Source organism: Coregonus lavaretus (genome assembly GCF_964263955.1).
Source record: "Coregonus lavaretus genome assembly, contig: HAP1_SCAFFOLD_628, whole genome shotgun sequence".
NCBI classification, from domain to species: Eukaryota; Metazoa; Chordata; class Actinopteri; order Salmoniformes; family Salmonidae; genus Coregonus; species Coregonus lavaretus.
This window is the reverse complement of record NW_028161614.1, coordinates 112832-133289: the sequence shown is the minus strand read 5'-3', so window position 1 is coordinate 133289 and position 20458 is coordinate 112832. Positions and strand designations below refer to the sequence as shown.

The window sequence follows — 20458 nt, the reverse complement described above, 5'->3', positions numbered from 1 at the left end:
GAAGTTCACAATCCTTTTTACAGAATATCTTTATTTTGATAACCTGCTTAAGTTGACCATCCTTTACAGAATATCTTTATTTTGATAACCTGCTTAAGTTGACCATCCTTTACAGAATATCTTTGTTTTGATCACCCGTTGTAGTTGACCATCCTTTACAGAATATCTTTGTTTTGATCACCCGTTGTAGTTGACCATCCTTTACAGAATATCTTTGTTTTGATCACCCGTTGTAGTTGACCATCCTTTACAGAATATCTTTGTTTTGATCACCCGTTGTAGTTGACCATCCTTTACAGAATATCTTTGTTTTGATCACCCGTTGTAGTTGACCATCCTTTACAGAATATCTTTGTTTTGATCACCCGTTGTAGTTGACCATCCTTTACAGAATATCTTTGTTTTGATAACCTGTTGTAGTTGACCATCCTTTACAGAATATCTTTGTTTTGATCACCCGTTGTAGTTGACCATCCTTTACAGAATATCTTTGTTTTGATAACCCGTTGTAGTTGACCATCCTTTACAGAATATCTTTGTTTTGATCACCCGTTGTAGTTGACCATCCTTTACAGAATATCTTTGTTTTGATCACCCGTTGTAGTTGACCATCCTTTACAGAATATCTTTGTTTTGATAACCTGTTGTAGTTGACCATCCTTTACAGAATATCTTTGTTTTGATCACCCGTTGTAGTTGACCATCCTTTACAGAATATCTTTGTTTTGATCACCCGTTGTAGTTGACCATCCTTTACAGAATATCTTTGTTTTGATCACCCGTTGTAGTTGACCATCCTTTACAGAATATCTTTGTTTTGATAACCTGTTGTAGTTGACCATCCTTTACAGAATATCTTTGTTTTGATCACCCGTTGTAGTTGACCATCCTTTACAGAATATCTTTGTTTTGATCACCCGTTGTAGTTGACCATCCTTTACAGAATATCTTTGTGTCACGGTTCAGACAGACGACCAGAGGACCACAATTGCGTCACACCAGAAAGTTTATTAAAACTTAAGGGAAAAGGGAAGTAGGGAGTGAATGAAGGCTCCAGGGGTAACAGGGATCCCGTCCAATGTGCTGGGTCTGTGCCCCCCCCAGTGGCAGCGATGCGTCCTATGAAGCCGGTGGTGGGTGGTCCAGAAGTCCTGGGGGGGGGAGACACAGACACAACAGGGCGGAATGAAACAAGGCAGCAGTACAGTTCAAGGGAAATCCAAAATACGTAGTAGCAAGGCAGAAGGCTGGTCAGAGTTACCGGGATTGAAGAGTAGTCAGGAGTCGTTATGGCAGAAGCAGGTCTGGATCTCCTGGGGCAGAAGAGTATCCAAAAATCAGGCAGGTCCGGGGTCACAAAACCAGGGTGAGCCAGAAGCGCGAGCAAACAGGTTCCGGGTGTGAGCTTTGCAGACGATCTGACACCGGAGAGCTGAAAGACAGGGCCTTAAATACTGGGAGAGGTAGTGGGTAATGCAGCGCAGCTGGCAGAGTAATTAGAGCAGAGCAGAGCAGGGACAGGTGGAGCTAGTTAGGCTGAGTAGAGAGAGTGGTGAGCAGAGTGGAAGAAAATTAAGGTGGTAACCCGGTGGAGTGAGAGGCTCATGACAGAACCCCCCCCCCAAGGGACGGCCCCAGAAGTCCCAAGAGCAACACCACGCCGGGCGGGAGGAGGGGAGCCGGAGGAGGGCTAGAACTCCTCCGAACGGTCCGAGTGAACGTCCTCATCCTCGGAGGAAGCCGGAGGGCCGTGGTCGGGAGATGGGACAGGTCCCGAGACAGGATCAGGCACAGGACAGGAAGCCGAGCGGGCAGGACGGTTAGGGACCCCTCTGGGGCGGCCCCTACGGATTGCAGGTTGATCAGGATGCCGTTGGTGGAAAGCGGTGATGAGAGTCCTATCCACAATCCGACTAGCTGGCACCCAGGTCCTTTCCTCAGGTCCATAGCCCTCCCAGTCAATGAGGTACTGGAGACCCCTACCCCTCCGTCTGGACCGAAGCAGGCGGCGGACGGTGTAAACCAGACCACCATCGACGAGCCGTGGAGGAGGAGGACAAGGCGCAGCAGGGACCAGCGGACTCTCATGGATGGGCTTAATCTTAGACACATGGAAAGTGGGGTGCACCCTCAGGGAATTAGGCAGTTGGAGCCGGACAGCAGTTGGGCTAATCACTCTTATGATAGGGAATGGGCCAATGAACCGAGGTGCCAGCTTCTGCGACTCCACCCTGAGTGGCAGGTTCTTCGATGACAACCACACCCTTTGACCAACATGGTAGGTGGGAGCAGGAATTCTCCGACGGTTGGCCCCGGTAGTGTAGCTGGCAACGGATCTGAGGAGTGTGGCTCGGGCTTGTGACCAGGTGCGGCGACATCGACGGGCAAAAGCAAGTGCAGATGGGCAAGTAACCTCCTCTTCCTGGCTGGCAAATAGAGGAGGCTGGTATCCATAAACACATTGGAAAGGGGACATACCGATGGCAGAGCAGGTCAGAGAATTGTGTGCGTACTCCACCCATGTCAATTGCTGCGACCAGGAGTGGGGGTTGCGTGAAGTCATGCATCGCAGTGCCTTCTCGAGCTCCTGATTAGCCCGCTCTGACTGCCCATTGGATTGGGGATGGAATCCGGAAGTCAGACTGACTGTGGCTCCCAGCAGGTGACAGAACTCCTTCCAAAAAGCGGAGGAGAATTGTGGACCACGGTCAGAAACTACATCCTTTGGCAGTCCGTGGATCCGGAAGACGTGTTCCAGGACCACCTGGGCGGTCTCCTTGGCGGTTGGGAGCTTGGGGAGGGGAATGAAGTGTGCCATCTTGCTGAAACGGTCAACTATGGTGAGAATGACGGTCATGCCACTTGAAGGGGGCAGCCCCGTGACAAAGTCAAGGGCGATGTGAGACCAGGGACGTCTGGGCACAGGCAGGGGCTGCAGCAATCCGGCTGGGGGCTGGCAGGACGACTTGTGTTGGTTGCAGATGGGGCAGGCTTGGACGAATTCCCGTACATCCTTACTCAGAGAGGGCCACCAGAACCTCTGGGCGAGCAGGTTGTAAGTGCGGGTGGAGCCAGGGTGACAAGCTAGGCGGGAGTCATGTCCCCACTGAACGACCTGGGACCTCAGGTCTTCGGGGACAAAAAGGCGGTCAGCTGGGCAAGTGCTGGGACCTGGCTGGTTACGGAGAGCCTCCAGCACCTGTTCCTCAACAGCCCAGGTCAGAGCTGCAACGATGCAGGGACTTGGCAGAATCGACACAGGGTCCTTGGAGGGGGTGTCATCCTTCTGGAATTGACGGGAGAGGGCGTCTGGCTTGGTGTTGCGTGATCCAGGCCGGTATGACAGAGTGAAATTAAACCTGGTGAAGAACAGGGCCCAGCGGGACTGCCTGGAGTTCAACCGTTTGGCCGTGCGGATGTACTCCAAGTTCTTATGATCGGTCCAAACGAGAAATGGAATGGTGGACCCCTCCAGCCAGTGACGCCACTCCTCCAAGGCAAGCTTCACAGCCAGCAGCTCACGGTTCCCTATGTCGTAATTGCACTCAGAGGGGGACAACCGACGTGAGAAAAAGGCACAGGGATGGAGCTTCCTATCCTCCGCAGCCCACTGAGAAATCACAGCACCAACTCCCACATCCGAGGCGTCCACCTCCACAATGAATTGCCGGTCCACATCAGGCATCTGGAGGATGGGAGCGGAGGTGAACCTCACCTTGAGGGTACTGAAGGCTTTGTCGGCTGCTGGGGTCCAGGTGAAGGGTTGCTTGGTGCTGGTTAGAGCAGTGAGAGGGGCAGCAACGGTACTGTAGTTCCGGATAAACTTTCTATAGAAGTTAGCAAACCCCAGAAACTGTTGCAGCTTCTTTCTGTTCTCCGGAACTGGCCATGAAGTGACTGCTGATACTTTGGCAGGATCCATTTGGATACTTCCCTCTGCCACTATGTACCCCAGGAAGGCCACTGTCTTGACGTGAAACTCACATTTCTCTGCCTTGGCGTAGAGGGAATTCTCCAGAAGACGATGAAGGACTTGCTGGACATGGCGGGTGTGTTCAGACAGGTTTCTGGAGTAGATTAAGATGTCATCCAGGTAAACGAAGACAAACTTGTTTAACATGTCCCGCAGTACATCATTCACTAGAGCCTGGAACACAGCAGGAGCATTGGTGAGGCCAAAAGGCATAACCAGATACTCGTAGTGGCCTGTTGGTGTATTGAATGCGGTTTTCCATTCATCTCCCTCCCGGATCCGCACTAGGTGGTAAGCGTTTCTGAGATCCAACTTGGTAAAAACAGTGGCTCCCTGGAGCAACTCAAAAGCAGAGGTGAGCAGAGGCAGAGGGTAACGGTTTTTCACTGTGATGTCGTTGAGTCCCCTGTAGTCGATGCAGGGGCGAAGAGATCCGTCCTTCTTCCCCACAAAGAAGAAGCCAGCACCAGCAGGAGATGAAGATGAACGGATTAATCCTGCGGACAGAGAGCCATTGATGTAGTCCTCCATGGACTTTCTTTCAGGAGCAGACAACGAATAAAGACGACCCTTTGGAGGGGCTGTTCCAGGGAGGAGGTCGATGGCACAGTCGTACGGTCGGTGAGGGGGCAGAGATGTGGCTCTTGCTTTGTTAAACACCTCTCTGAGACCATGGTAGCATTCTGGGACATTGGAGAGGTCAGGAGCGGAGTTAGTAGGTACTGGCCGAGGGGGTAGTGCGGCAGCAAGCAGGCAGGTTCGGTGGCAGTCCTCTCCCCACTCCCTGATCACCCCGGTCACCCAGTCGAGCTGAGGGTTGTGCCGGCGGAGCCATGGGTAACCCAGGATGAGGGGTTGGCCTGGAGAGGGGAGCAGGTGAAACTGGATAGTTTCTTGATGGTTTCCGGACAGACCCATCGAGACCGGGGCCGTGACATGAGTGACCGATCCGAGTAAGTGTCCGTCCAGTGCCCGGGCAGGAATAGGAGGTGTCAAACGGAGGTTCTCCAGTCCCAGTTGGCGTGCCAGCTTGATGTCCATTATGTTGGCTTCGGCGCCAGAATCCACCAGAGCAGCCAGGGTGTGAGTTGAGTCAGAGAGGCGGAGGTGAACTTGCAGCAGGGGTTTGCGGTCGGAGGACTGGATGGTCATTGAACTCAACCGGACTCCCCCTATGCCCGGTGAGCTTCGGCCCTTTAAAGGGCAGGTTACCACACGATGTCCTTCACCTCCACAATAGAGGCAGAGGTTTGAGGTGAAGCGGCGCTGGCGCTCTGCAGGAGTGAGAGAGGCTCGCCCAATCTCCATAGGCTCAGACTGATCAAGCTGACCTGGGTGAGTGGCAGTAGATGACAGGAGCCCAGTCGGATCTCTCCGAATGCCGGTAGTAGGTGGACCTTGGCGCCCCCTCTCACGACGACGGGTCTGTATCCTTCTGTCGATCCTGACAGTCAGTGCGATGGCTTCATCAAGAGTGGAAGGCAGTTCATGGGAGACCAACTCGTCCTTGATATAGTCAGCCAAACTATGGAAGAACGCGTCCACCAACGATGGTGTGTTCCAAGAACTTCGTCTAGCCAGGGTTCGGAAGTCGATGGAATGGTCTGCGACTGTACGTCTGCCTTGTCGAATACTGAACAGTTCACGAGACGCCTCTGCGGTTGGTGAATCCAGGTCAAACACCTTCAGCATCTCCTCAGCAAACAGGTCGAAGGTTGCACATGCGGGGGTTTGACGTTCGAACTCTGCTGTTCCCCAGAGTCGAGCTCGGCCCGTCAGGTGAGTGATGGCATACCCAACTTTAGCCCCCTCCGTGGCGAAGGTCCTTGGCTGCAAGGAGAACTGAAGTCGGCAGCTAGTCAGGAATGGCCGGACCTGGGTTGAATCGCCGTTGAACCGCTCGGGGTTTCCAATCTTGGGTTCCGGAGCAGCGGCTGCAATGACCGGGGCAGGTAACTCGGGGGCAGGGCTGGTGGGCAGACTGGCTGGGGTAAGGTTGGTGAGGAGTTGAATGATCATGGCGAGTTGTTGTTGCTGCTGGAACTGCTGCTCATGCTCATCGGTTTCCATGTCGGGGAAAGTGTGCGCTGAGTCCATAATGGTCAGATCGTACTGTCACGGTTCAGACAGACGACCAGAGGACCACAATTGCGTCACACCAGAAAGTTTATTAAAACTTAAGGGAAAAGGGAAGTAGGGAGTGAATGAAGGCTCCAGGGGTAACAGGGATCCCGTCCAATGTGCTGGGTCTGTGCCCCCCCCAGTGGCAGCGATGCGTCCTATGAAGCCGGTGGTGGGTGGTCCAGAAGTCCTGGGGGGGGGAGACACAGACACAACAGGGCGGAATGAAACAAGGCAGCAGTACAGTTCAAGGGAAATCCAAAATACGTAGTAGCAAGGCAGAAGGCTGGTCAGAGTTACCGGGATTGAAGAGTAGTCAGGAGTCGTTATGGCAGAAGCAGGTCTGGATCTCCTGGGGCAGAAGAGTATCCAAAAATCAGGCAGGTCCGGGGTCACAAAACCAGGGTGAGCCAGAAGCGCGAGCAAACAGGTTCCGGGTGTGAGCTTTGCAGACGATCTGACACCGGAGAGCTGAAAGACAGGGCCTTAAATACTGGGAGAGGTAGTGGGTAATGCAGCGCAGCTGGCAGAGTAATTAGAGCAGAGCAGAGCAGGGACAGGTGGAGCTAGTTAGGCTGAGTAGAGAGAGTGGTGAGCAGAGTGGAAGAAAATTAAGGTGGTAACCCGGTGGAGTGAGAGGCTCATGACACTTTGTTTTGATCACCCGTTGTAGTTGACCATCCTTTACAGAATATCTTTGTTTTGATCACCCGTTGTAGTTGACCATCCTTTACAGAATATTTTTGTTTTGATCACCCGTTGTAGTTGACCATCCTTTACAGAATATTTTTGTTTTGATCACCCGTTGTAGTTGACCATCCTTTACAGAATATTTTTGTTTTGATCACCCGTTGTAGTTGACCATCCTTTACAGAGTGTCTCCTCTCTGTGATCACATAATGCTGCCAGGTTTTATCCATGGAACGGATGTGTTCCTTAGCCTTCACCCTCAGTGCTGCGATGCTGGTACTGTGTTCCAGGTCCTTAGCAGAGGGTACTTATCATTGAAGCTGGGGGGGCACTGGTAGGGAGGCGGGGCCATAGACTGCATCCCCTGTACCATCACCTGGTGCACCATACCATGTCCTGGTGGACTGTCGAGGAAGCCATGGCTGTGGCTATGGGAGTGGGAGTGGTTGGGGTAGGCAGGCTGAAGGTGAGGGCCCTGCCCTAGGCCTGTATATCCGGGGATAGTGTGCATTGGGGTGGCGCTGGGCATGGACAAGGCCAGCCAGGGGTCCAGGGGTAATGGGTTGGACATGGGCCCCACATTGGAGGGCATGGGCGGCCGGTTGAAGGACAGCATGGGGAAGTTGTGGAGCTTTGTTGAGCTGGAGTCCATCTTCTCCTGACGTCTCCACTTAGCCCGACGGTTCTGGAACCACACCTGGACACGGACAGAGAGGATACCCTAGTATTAGTCTAAAGTAGTCACTCAGTAGTGTACACTACATCGTATTACAATAATAGTAGTAATAATAGTATTTGTAGATTGTGTTGTTGTTGATGTTTTACTTCAAAGTAAAAAAAAATGGCCTGGACTAAACTATTCAGAATTCAAATCAATTTGGTTGGAGGCAGGTGATTCTCGTTTACTGTGTAATTTATCTCACCTGTGGTAAGTTGCCGGTGCCTACTGGTTAAAAATAGTCATTGAACCAGTTTTAAAAAGAGAAAACAGAACATTCTGCTCCACTCCATTTTAAAGTGTACCAATATATAATATATTTGACGGCAACTGTAGGAGTCTCCACCTCCTAAACAGAATCTCTCAGCCAAAGCATGGGCCAAACTTCCCCTCCCATTCCAACATGTGAAAGATGAGAACACTTGCAAAAACCTGCGTGCCACAGTCTGTGGACAGATGCTATGTAGTGCCAGTAGTAACGCTAGTCTAGTAATAGTTCACAGCAAAAGGCTCCATACCTGGACAGTATTATTAGTGTATAGTAACAGTAGTACTAGATAGGTGGAGGCTCCATACAGTATTATTAGTGTATAGTAATAGTAATAGTAGTATTAGATAGGTGGAGGCTCCATACAGTATTATTAGTGTATAGTAATAGTAGTACTAGATAGGTGGAGGCTCCATACAGTATTATTAGTGTATAGTGATAGTAATAGTAGTACTAGATAGGTGGAGGCGCCATACAGTATTATTAGTGTATAGTGATAGTAATAGTAGTATTAGATAGGTGGAGGCTCCATACAGTATTATTAGTGTATAGTGATAGTAATAGTAGTATTAGATAGGTGGAGGCTCCATACAGTATTATTAGTGTATAGTGATAGTAATAGTAGTACTAGGTAGGTGGAGGCTCCATACAGTATTATTAGTGTATAGTGATAGTAATAGTAGTATTAGATAGGTGGAGGCTCCATACAGTATTATTAGTGTATAGTGATAGTAATAGTAGTATTAGATAGGTAGAGGCTCCATACAGTATTATTAGTGTATAGTGATAGTAATAGTAGTACTAGATAGTTGAATGCTCCATACAGTATTATTAGTGTATAGTGATAGTAATAGTAGTACTAGATAGTTGAAGGCTCCATACAGTATTATTAGTGTATAGTGATAGTAATAGTAGTACTAGATAGGTGGAGGCTCCATACAGTATTATTAGTGTATAGTGATAGTAATAGTAGTATTAGATAGGTAGAGGCTCCATACAGTATTATTAGTGTATAGTGATAGTAATAGTAATACTAGATAGGTGGAGGCTCCATACAGTATTATTAGTGTATAGTGATAGTAATAGTAGTATTAGATAGGTGGAGGCTCCATACAGTATTATTAGTGTATAGTGATAGTAATAGTAGTATTAGATAGGTGGAGGCTCCATACAACATTATTAGTGTATAGTGATAGTAATAGTAGTATTAGATAGGTGGAGGCTCCATACAGTATTATTAGTGTATAGTGATAGTAATAGTAGTATTAGATAGGTGGAGGCTCCATACAGTATTATTAGTGTATAGTGATAGTAATAGTAGTATTAGATAGGTGGAGGCTCCATACAGTATTATTAGTGTATAGTGATAGTAATAGTAGTATTAGATAGGTGGAGGCTCCATACAGTATTATTAGTGTAGAGTGATAGTAATATTAGTATTAGATAGGTGGAGGCTCCATACAGTATTATTAGTGTATAGTGATAGTAATAGTAGATAAATGGAGGCTCCATACAGTATTATTAGTGTATAGTGATAGTAATAGTAGTATTAGATAGGTGGAGGCTCCATACAGTATTATTAGTGTATAGTGATAGTAATAGTAGTATTAGATAGGTGGAGGCTCCATACAGTATTATTAGTGTATAGTGATAGTAGATAAATGGAGGCTCCATACAGTATTATTAGTGTATAGTGATAGTAATAGTAGTATTAGATAGGTGGAGGCTCCATACAGTATTATTAGTGTATAGTGATAGTAATAGTAGTATTAGATAGGTGGAGGCTCCATACAGTATTATTAGTGTATAGTGATAGTAATAGTAGTACTAGATAGGTGGAGGCTCTATACAGTATTATTAGTGTATAGTGATAGTAATAGTAGTATTAGATAGGTGGAGGCTCCATACAGCATTATTAGTGTATAGTGATAGTAATAGTAGTATTAGATAGGTAGGGGCTCCATACAGTATTATTAGTATATAGTAATAGTAGTATTAGATAGGAAGAGGCTCCATACAGTATTATTAGTGTATAGTGATAGTAATAGTAGTACTAGATAGGTGGAGGCTCCATACAGTATTATTAGTGTATAGTGATAGTAATAGTAGTATTAGATAGGTAGAGGCTCCATACAGTATTATTAGTGTATAGTGATAGTAATAGTAGTACTAGATAGTTGAATGCTCCATACAGTATTATTAGTGTATAGTGATAGTAATAGTAGTACTAGATAGTTGAAGGCTCCATACAGTATTATTAGTGTATAGTGATAGTAATAGTAGTACTAGATAGGTGGAGGCTCCATACAGTATTATTAGTGTATAGTGATAGTAATAGTAGTATTAGATAGGTAGAGGCTTCATACAGTATTATTAGTGTATAGTGATAGTAATAGTAGTATTAGATAGGTGGAGGCTCCATACAGTATTATTAGTGTATAGTGATAGTAATAGTAGTACTAGATAGGTGGAGGCTTCATACAGTATTATTAGTGTATAGTGATAGTAATAGTAGTATTAGATAGGTGGAGGCTCCATACCTGGACACGGACCTCAAGGAGGTTGACCTTCATGGCCAGCTGCTCCCGGTTGTAGACGTCAGGGTAGTGGGACTTCTCAAAGGCCTTCTCCAACTCATGGAGCTGGAAGGTGGTGAAGGTGGTGCGGTTACGCCGGTGCTTCTTCTTAGGGTGGTCCTCCTTTGGAGGCTCAGGGGACTTTCCCTCGCTGTCCACCCCCTTCTGGAGGTCTCCCAGGTCCCCGTCACACTTGTCCCTGGAGAAAAGGCCTGACTCTGAAGGTAGACAGTAGAACAGGAGACACAAGTGTTTGTTTAGATATCTGTATTTTGCATGGGAGCTCTCGATTCATCTGGCAGTGCCAGTTCTACTTACCAAAAGTGGCCTACTGTGCAGCTCTCTCTATGGGTGATGTCATAATGTCCGTCTTTCACTGCATTCCTCTGTCCCAGTAATCCCAAGTGGACAGATGTCACCTGTTAAACCTGAGTGTCCTCATGTGCCCTGGGAATGGACAGCTCTAATCTACACCAAGACTGTACTTGTCCTCTGCACTGCCCCAGTCCAGATCATATTTTCTAAGAGGTTGAAGCCCCACTACACATGGCTGATGGATGGTAGGATCCAACCTTGTCCAAATCAAGTCAGTCGATATCCAACCAGCTATATCTTATCCAAGCCTGGTCCTAGATCTGGTTTTGTAAAGGTAGAAACATTAAGTCCAACATTTTAGCTATACTGTGGTGATAAACTGTAGTCTCTGAATCTTGAGAAAATGACAACCCAAGCACTGTGTGCTTTCAACTGTCCCTGCCTTTCCTCCTGGATGAGGTTAGCACCGTATGCTTTCAACTGTCCCTGCCTTTCCTCCTGGATGAGGTTAGCACCGTATGCTTTCAACTGTCCCTGCCTTTCCTCCTGGATGAGGTTAGCACCGTATGCTTTCCACTGTCCCTGCCTTTCCTCCTGGATGAGGTTAGCACCGTATGCTTTCAACTATCCCTGCCTTTCCTCCTGGATGAGGTTAGCACCGTATGCTTTCAACTGTCCCTGCCTTTCCTCCTGGATGAGGTTAGCACCGTATGCTTTCAACTGTCCCTGCCTTTCCTCCTGGATGAGGTTAGCACCGTATGCTTTCAACTGTCCCTGCCTTTCCTCCTGGATGAGGTTAGCACTGTGTGCTTTCAACTATCCCTGCCTTTCCTCCTGGATGAGGTTAGCACTGTGTGCTTTAAACTGTCCCTGCCTTTCCTCCTGGATGAGGTTAGCACTGTGTGCTTTCAACTATCCCTGCCTTTCCTCCTGGATGAGGTTAGCACCGTATGCTTTCAACTGTCCCTGCCTTTCCTCCTGGATGAGGTTAGCACCGTATGCTTTCAACTGTCCCTGCCTTTCCTCCTGGATGAGGTTAGCACTGTATGCTTTCAACTGTCCCTGCCTTTCCTCCTGGATGAGGTTAGCACCGTATGCTTTCAACTGTCCCTGCCTTTCCTCCTGGATGAGGTTAGCACCGTATGCTTTCAACTGTCCCTGCCTTTCCTCCTGGATGAGGTTAGCACTGTATGCTTTCCACTGTCCCTGCCTTTCCTCCTGGATGAGGTTAGCACTGTATGCTTTCAACTGTCCCTGCCTTTCCTCCTGGATGAGGTTAGCACCGTATGCTTTCCACTGTCCCTGCCTTTCCTCCTGGATGAGGTTAGCACCGTATGCTTTCAACTGTCCCTGCCTTTCCTCCTGGATGAGGTTAGCACCGTATGCTTTCAACTGTCCCTGCCTTTCCTCCTGGATGAGGTTAGCACCGTATGCTTTCAACTGTCCCTGCCTTTCCTCCTGGATGAGGTTAGCACTGTGTGCTTTCAACTGTCCCTGCCTTTCCTCCTGGATGAGGTTAGCACCGTATGCTTTCAACTGTCCCTGCCTTTCCTCCTGGATGAGGTTAGCACTGTGTGCTTTCAACTATCCCTGCCTTTCCTCCTGGATGAGGTTAGCACTGTGTGCTTTAAACTGTCCCTGCCTTTCCTCCTGGATGAGGTTAGCACTGTGTGCTTTCAACTATCCCTGCCTTTCCTCCTGGATGAGGTTAGCACCGTATGCTTTCAACTGTCCCTGCCTTTCCTCCTGGATGAGGTTAGCACCGTATGCTTTCAACTGTCCCTGCCTTTCCTCCTGGATGAGGTTAGCACTGTATGCTTTCAACTGTCCCTGCCTTTCCTCCTGGATGAGGTTAGCACCGTATGCTTTCAACTGTCCCTGCCTTTCCTCCTGGATGAGGTTAGCACCGTATGCTTTCAACTGTCCCTGCCTTTCCTCCTGGATGAGGTTAGCACCGTATGCTTTCAACTGTCCCTGCCTTTCCTCCTGGATGAGGTTAGCACCGTATGCTTTCAACTGTCCCTGCCTTTCCTCCTGGATGAGGTTAGCACCGTATGCTTTCAACTGTCCCTGCCTTTCCTCCTGGATGAGGTTAGCACCGTATGCTTTCAACTGTCCCTGCCTTTCCTCCTGGATGAGGTTAGCACTGTATGCTTTCAACTGTCCCTGCCTTTCCTCCTGGATGAGGTTAGCACCGTATGCTTTCAACTGTCCCTGCCTTTCCTCCTGGATGAGGTTAGCACTGTGTGCTTTCAACTGTCCCTGCCTTTCCTCCTGGATGAGGTTAGCACCGTATGCTTTCAACTGTCCCTGCCTTTCCTCCTGGATGAGGTTAGCACTGTGTGCTTTCAACTGTCCCTGCCTTTCCTCCTGGATGAGGTTAGCACTGTGTGCTTTCAACTGTCCCTGCCTTTCCTCCTGGATGAGGTTAGCACCGTATGCTTTCAACTGTCCCTGCCTTTCCTCCTGGATGAGGTTAGCACCGTATGCTTTCAACTGTCCCTGCCTTTCCTCCTGGATGAGGTTAGCACCGTATGCTTTCAACTGTCCCTGCCTTTCCTCCTGGATGAGGTTAGCACCGTATGCTTTCAACTGTCCCTGCCCTTCCTCCTGGATGAGGTAATCTAAGTAAACATTGTGACTACTCATTTTACTGCGGAGAAGTGAAAGTCTTAGATATACAGTACCAGTCAAAAGTTTGGACACACCTACTCATTCAAGGGTTTTTCTTTATTTCACTATTTTCTACATTGTAGAATAATTGTGAAGACATCAAAACTATGAAATAACACATATGGAATAATGTAGTAGCCAAAAAAGTGTTAAACAAATCAAAATATCTTTTATATTTGAGATTCTTCAAAGTAGCCACCCTTTGCCTTGATGACAGCTTTGCACACTCTTGGCATTCTCTCAACCAGCTTCACCTGGAATGCTTTTCCAACAGTCTTGAAGGAGTTCCCACATATGCTGAGCACTTGTTGGCTGCTTTTCCTTCACTCGGCCAGGTCATCTGATGCAGCACTCCATCACTCTCCTTCTTGGTCAAATAGCCCTTACACAGCCTGGAGGTGTGTTGGGTCATTGTCCTATTGAAAAACAAATGATAGTCCCACTAAGCGCAAACCAGATGGGATGGCGTATCACTGCAGAATGCTGTGGTAGCCATGCAGGTTAAGTGTGCCTTGAATTCTAAATAAATCACTGACAGTGTCACCAGTAAAGCACCCCCACACCATCACACCTCCTCCATGCTTCACGGTGGGAACCACAAATGCAGAGATCATCCGTTCACCTACTCTGCGTCTCACAAAGACACGGCAGTTGGAACCAAAAATCTCAAATTTGGACTCATCAGACCAAAAGGACAGATTTCCACCGGTCTAATGTCCATTGCTCGTGTTTCTTGGCCCAAGTAAGTATCTTCTTCTTATTGGTGTCCTTTAGTAGTGGTTTCTTTGCAGCAATTCGACCATGAAGGCCTGATTCACAGTCTCCTCTGAACAGTTGATGTTGAGATGTGTCTGTTACTTGAACTCTGTGAAGCATTTATTTGGGCTGCAATCTGAGGTGCAGTTAACTCTAATTAACTTATCCTCAGCAGCAGAGGTAACTCTGGGTCTTCCTTTCCTGTGGCGGTCCTCATGAGAGCCAGTTTCATCATAGCGCTTGATGGTTTTTGCGACTGCACTTGAAGAAACTTTCAAAGTTCTTGAAATGTTGTTTCTCTTTGCTTATTTGAGCTGTTCTTGTCATAACATAATATGGTCTGTATACCACCCCTACCTTGTCACAACACAACTGATTGGCTCAAACGCATAAAGGAAAGAAATTCCACAAATTAACTTTTAACAAGGCACACTTGTTAATTGAAATGCATTCCAGGTGACTACCTCATGAAGCTGGTTGATAGAATGCCAAGAGTGTGCAAAGCTGTCATCAAGGCAAATGGTGGCTACTTTGTAGAATCTCAAATATAAAATACATTTAGATTTGTTTAACACTATTTTTGGTTACTACATGATTCCATATGTGTTATTTCATCGTTTTGATGTCTTCACTATTATTCTACAATGTAGAAAATAGTAAAAATAAATAAAAACACTGGAATGAGTAGGTGTGTCCAAACCTCTGACTGGTACATTTTTTTACATTATAGTCATTTAGCAGACGCTCTTATCCAGAGCCACTTACAGTTAGTGAGTGCATACATTATTTGTATTTATTTATTTTATTTTTCATACTGGCCCCCGTGGGAATCGAACCCACAACCCTGGCGTTGCAAACACCATGCTCTACCAACTGCCGGCCATTCCCTCCCCTACCCTGGACGATGCTGGGCCAATTGTGCGCCGCCCCATGGGTCTCCCGGTCGCGGCCGGCTACGACAGAGCCTGGATTCAAACCAGTGCTAGCTGCGCCACTCGTAAGTCTTAGATTGTTTTGGTGTTATCATTATATGAACTGCTATTTCACTGATGTTGTTGCTGTATATGTTATAGATGTTTATGAGCAGTTATTAGCACCTACTTTGTGCATTAGAATGCATCATGCATGTCTCATAATGCGTTATAAGTGTTCTTATAATACATAATGAAGAGGTTATTGATAGGAAGTGATACCTTGTCTCCGTGTAATAAACAGCAGCCAATCACCCAATCAATCAATTAGTTAACCAATAACCGTGGTACTGACCGTGGAAGGCAGAGTGCTGGGTGCTGTCCCCCAGACTGGGGAGGTGTCTGTGGGGGTCTGACTGGCCCTGCTTCCCCTGGTGGTCCTCCAGGCCCTCAGTGTCCACTTTATGGGTCCATTCGTACCCTATAGGGGTGAGCAGGGGGTCCTGGTCCTTACTGAAGCCCAGGGTCAGGTCAATGCTGTGGACCCGTCCTCCTCCGCTAGACCCCCCTCCCTTCACCATGTCATGGTAGTTGTCTGGTAACAGGCAGCCATCGTCCATCATTCCCAAGGTATCCATTGACAAATGCGTCCAAGAAAAGAAGGATGATGTCAAAGAGCACTTCGATGGGGGATCCAGATCTGTCTGTCCTTGGATTTCCTGTCAGTCTGCAAAACAGGGAAAGTTAGACACGTTGATCTCATGAACACAGAGTTTTGCAGAACGGTTCTGTTGTGAAAGTCCATATGTGCCACTTGCATACGCGTATGCCTCTTGTTAATATTGTGTAGTAGCCCTTTCTTGCAGTCGAATGACCAGAAATGCCATCTAGTGGCCTCATGGGTGGAATATTCTTAATAATTTCATAATTAGTCAACATATCTATTGTTTTTTACCCACCGAAAATCTGGTGTTTCTATGTCAAACGGTTTTGTTATATTTCAGTCTTCTGTGATGTATATAAAGTGTAATATTGGGATGCAAACTCAAAATGGAATACATTTCAACTCTATATCTGACATGGTGCAGGTGTCTTTCTACTCTATATCTGACATGGTGCAGGTGTCTTTCTACTCTATATCTGACATGGTGCAGGTGTCTTTCTACTCTATATCTGACATGGTGCAGGTGTCTTTCTACTCTATATCTGACATGGTGCAGGTGTCTTTCTACTCTATATCTGACATGGTGCAGGTGTCTTTCTACTCTATATCTGACATGGTGCAGGTGTCTTTCTACTCTATATCTGACATGGTGCAGGTGTCTTTCTACTCTATATCTGACATGGTGCAGGTGTCTTTCTACTCTATATCTGACATGGTGCAGGTGTCTTTCTACTCTATATCTGACATGGTACAGGTGTCTTTCTACTCTATATCTGACATTGTACAGGTGTCTTTCTACTCTATATCTGACATGGTGCAGGTGTCTTTCTACTCTATATCTGACATGGTGCAGGTGTCTTTCTACTCTATATCTGACATGGTGCAGGTGTCTTTCTACTCTATATCTGACATGGTGCAGGTGTCTTTCTACTCTATATCTGACATGGTGCAGGTGTCTTTCTACTCTATATCTGACATGGTGCAGGTGTCTTTCTACTCTATATCTGACATGGTGCAGGTGTCTCCTTTTTCTTTGGCCCAAAACCATGTGTGTGAGGTATATACTCTTATTTCAAATCAAATCAAATCAAATTTTATTGGCCACATGCGCCGAATACAACAGGTGCAGACATTACAGTGAAATGCTTACTTACAGCCCTTAACCAACAGTGCATTTATTTTTTTACAAAAAAGTAAAAATAAAACAACAAAAAAAGTGTTGAGAAAAAAAGAGCAGAAGTAAAATAAAATAACAGTAGGGAGGCTATATATACAGGGGGCGTACCGGTGCAGAGTCAATGTGCGGGGGCACCGGCTAGTCGAGGTAGTTGAAGTAATATGTATCAAAGTAGATTTGTTTAAGAGTACCAAGAATCACTGTGTGACAATGTAAATAAACAGTAAAATGTTATGCAATGACATATTGGTTGTAATGCATATTACTACAGTAACAATCAATTTCCCTTCAGTTGGAAAACTATTGGGTATATTTGACGCTGCTATGCACAATTCACATCTGATACTACTTGACATTTATACATTACGTTCATTATGAACCCGGACTCTTTTCTGTATCCATCTTTGTCACTTTGTGCACCAGTTTGCATTAACATACAGCATCTCTTTCATAAAGAATTGTATGCATAAAAAAATATAGAAAATAATAATAATATATTGATGTAGGCCTATGTAATTTGCCAGTTAGTTAAAAAATCTGATCTGAAATTATCAATGTGTTTGTCAAATCATACAGTCCGTGTTGCCCAGCGACAGCCCCAAAACATCACTGCTCTAGAGGAGATCTGCATGGAGGAATGGGCCAAAATACCAGCAACAGTGTGTGAAAACCTTGTGAAGTCTTACAGAAAACGTTTGACCTGTGTCATTGCCAACAAATTGTATATAATAATCCTACAATGTGATTTTCTGGAGAGAAAAAAATCTCAATTTGTCTGTCATAGTTGACGTGTACCTATGATGAAAATTACAGGCCTCTCTCATCTTTTTAAGTGGGAGAACTTGCACAATTGGTGGTCGACTAGGGGAGGGAATGGCCGGCAGGGATGTAGCTCAGTTGGTAGAGCATGGCGTTTGCAACGCCAGAGTTGTGGGTTCGTTTCCCACGGAGGGCTAGTATTTAAAAATATATATATATATGTATGCACTAACTGTAAGTCGCTCTGGATAAGAGCGTCTGCTAAATGAATAAAATGTAAACGTAAATGTTATGTATAGCTAGCTACATTTATCAACAGGGCTAATAAAACATGGAATGGACCAGTTCTAAGATTATATAGTAAATCATCTTTGACCCTTGAAACATGGGTCTATGAATAAATACTGTAGTTACTTTCCCCCAAAAAAACGTATAAATCTGTCTTTGATTTTATAATTTTTTAGGAGAGACAATAGATGCATTCAGATGAAGTACTATACCTTATGCCCATTGGAAAAACAGACTGCAGCTAAATTAAATGAAGAATTATCTTAACAATAATGATATCTTCCAAAACAAATAGTAGTTTCAACTAAGTGGCAGTAGTTCTATCAACTCAAAATAAACAGCAATAATATCACTAGCAGCATGTGTAAATGTACTTACCTCTATCCAGGTAACTTAGTTACAGTATACATCCTCTACCAGTGCTGAGCCAGGCGTTGTGGCTCCTCTATCTGACAAGTTGTAAATGACTGTGGATGGGAGTTCTGTTAGCAGTGCACCTAATCCTCCCAACCGGCTAAGTCCTCGAAAGTCTGTAAGCATATACAGTGAGCAAAGTAATAAGTATTGAAATTCTCTGTAACAAGGCAACGGAGTTCCTCCCTCTTTTGGCTCCCTGTCCTGTGGTCCAGGTGGAGTGGGCGAGGCCATCACCGGAGCTCCTGAGGCCTACAGGTGTACCATGTTAATTTGACCAGTTTCTCACAGCAGGAAAATAATCCTGCAGTAACAGGACATGTGAATTATTATGTGGATTATAATTAATGGACATGTTTCTAGGTGTTGATAAATAATTTTGTTAGGGCAAATCAAGTCTGACATTTTAAAGTGGAAATTACAAACTTTAGAAGCCTCTTCAAACCTTGAATAAACGACAAGTTTGCATTTCCTGCTGTGCCAGAAAATTCTCTATGACAACAGTGACCAAATTAAGATAGCACATATAGTCAGGTCCAAAATGATAGGCACCCTTGATAAAGATGAGCAAAAAATACTGTATAAAATAAACAATACAAATACTGAGCTACATTATATATACAAAAGTATGTGGACACCCCTTCAAATTAGTGGATACGGCTATTTCAGCCACACCCGTTGCTGACAGGTGTATAGAATCGAGCACACAGCCATGCAATCTCCATAGACAAATATTGGCAGTAGAATGGCCTTACTGAAGAGCTCAGTGACTTTCAATGTTGCACCGTCATAGGATGCCACCTTTCCAACAAGTCAGTTCGTCAAATTTCTGCCCTGCTAGAGCTGCCCTGGTCAACTGTAAGTGCTGTTATTGTGATGTGGAAACGTCTAGAAGCAACAACGGCTCAGCCACTGAAGCGCGTAAAAATAATCTGTCCTCGGTTGCAACACTCACTACAGAGTTGCAAACTGTCTCTGGAAGCAACATCAGCACAATAACTGTTCATCGGGAGCTTCATGAAATGGCTTTCCATGGCCGAGCAGCCGCACACAAGCCTACCATCACCATGCGCAATGCCAAGCGTCGGCTGGAGTGGTGTAAAGCTCGCCGCCATTGGACTCTAGAGCAGTGGAAAAACGTTCTCTGGAGTGATGCATCATGCTTCACCATCTGGCAGTCCGACGGACAAATCTGGATTTGGCGGGTGCCAGGAGAACGCTACCTGCCCGAATGCATAGTGCCAACTGTAAAGTTTGGTGGAGGAGGAATAATGGTCTGGAGCTGTTTTTCATGGTTCGGACTAGGCCCCTTAGTTCCAGTGAAGGGAAATCTTAACGCTACAGCATACAATTACATTCTATACGATTCTGTGCTTCCAACTTTGTGCCAACAGTTTGGGGAAGGCCCTTTCCTGTTTCAGCATGACAATGCCCCCGTGCACAAAGCGAGGTCCATACAGAAATGGTTTGTCGAGATCGTGGGGAAGAACTTGACTGGCCTGCAGAGAGCCCTGACCTCAACCCCATCGAACACCTTTGGGATGAATTGGAACGCCGACTGGCACCCCTGTTTTCAATAACTTTCAATACCTCACCTTGCGAGGATAATGTTTTATGAGATTGGACACATTGGGAGGGTTCTTATACAGAGGAGGCTGGTGGGAGGAGCTATAGGAGGACGGGCTCATTGGAATGGAATAAATGCAACAGTCAAACATGTGGTTTCCATATTTGATTTTATTCCATTCCAGCCATTACAATGAACCCGTCCTCCTATAGCTCCTCCCACCAGCCTCCACTGATCTTAGACCATTCCTCCATACAGAATCTTTATAGATCCTTGATATCATTCGTCTGCACTTATGGACTGCCCTCTTTAATTCAAACCACAGGTTTTCAATTGGGTTAAAGTCTGGAGACTGAGATGGCAATTGCAAAATGTTGATTTTGTGGAATAATTATTTATTTGTGGATTTTGATGTGGAAGGGAGTGCTCTGTCCGTACACTCCACACCTCTACCCTTGATTAGAACTAAACGCACCAGGTGGGCCGGCGAGACAGAGGAGTAAGTCGCTCTGGATAAGAGCGTCTGCTAAATGACGTAAATGTAGAGTGCGTCATTAGTGGCCACCGTCACATTGTGTAGAAAAGAGA

General features: G+C 46.1%; 1 protein-coding gene across 1 annotated transcript; it reads right to left on the bottom strand.

Annotated features, from left to right (window-relative positions):
* Positions 1–7043: 7043 nt before the first annotated feature.
* LOC311120349 (retinal homeobox protein Rx1-like) lies at positions 7044–15662 on the bottom strand (the record flags this gene model as incomplete). The annotated part of the gene is made up of 3 exons (XM_084194967.1): positions 15357–15662; positions 10311–10564; positions 7044–7481 (listed from the first exon to the last, which is right to left on the bottom strand). Exons 1-3 carry the CDS (start codon positions 15637–15639, stop codon positions 7044–7046), a joined length of 975 nt encoding a protein of 324 aa, XP_084051093.1. The 5' UTR covers positions 15640–15662.
* Positions 15663–20458: the final 4796 nt, after the last annotated feature.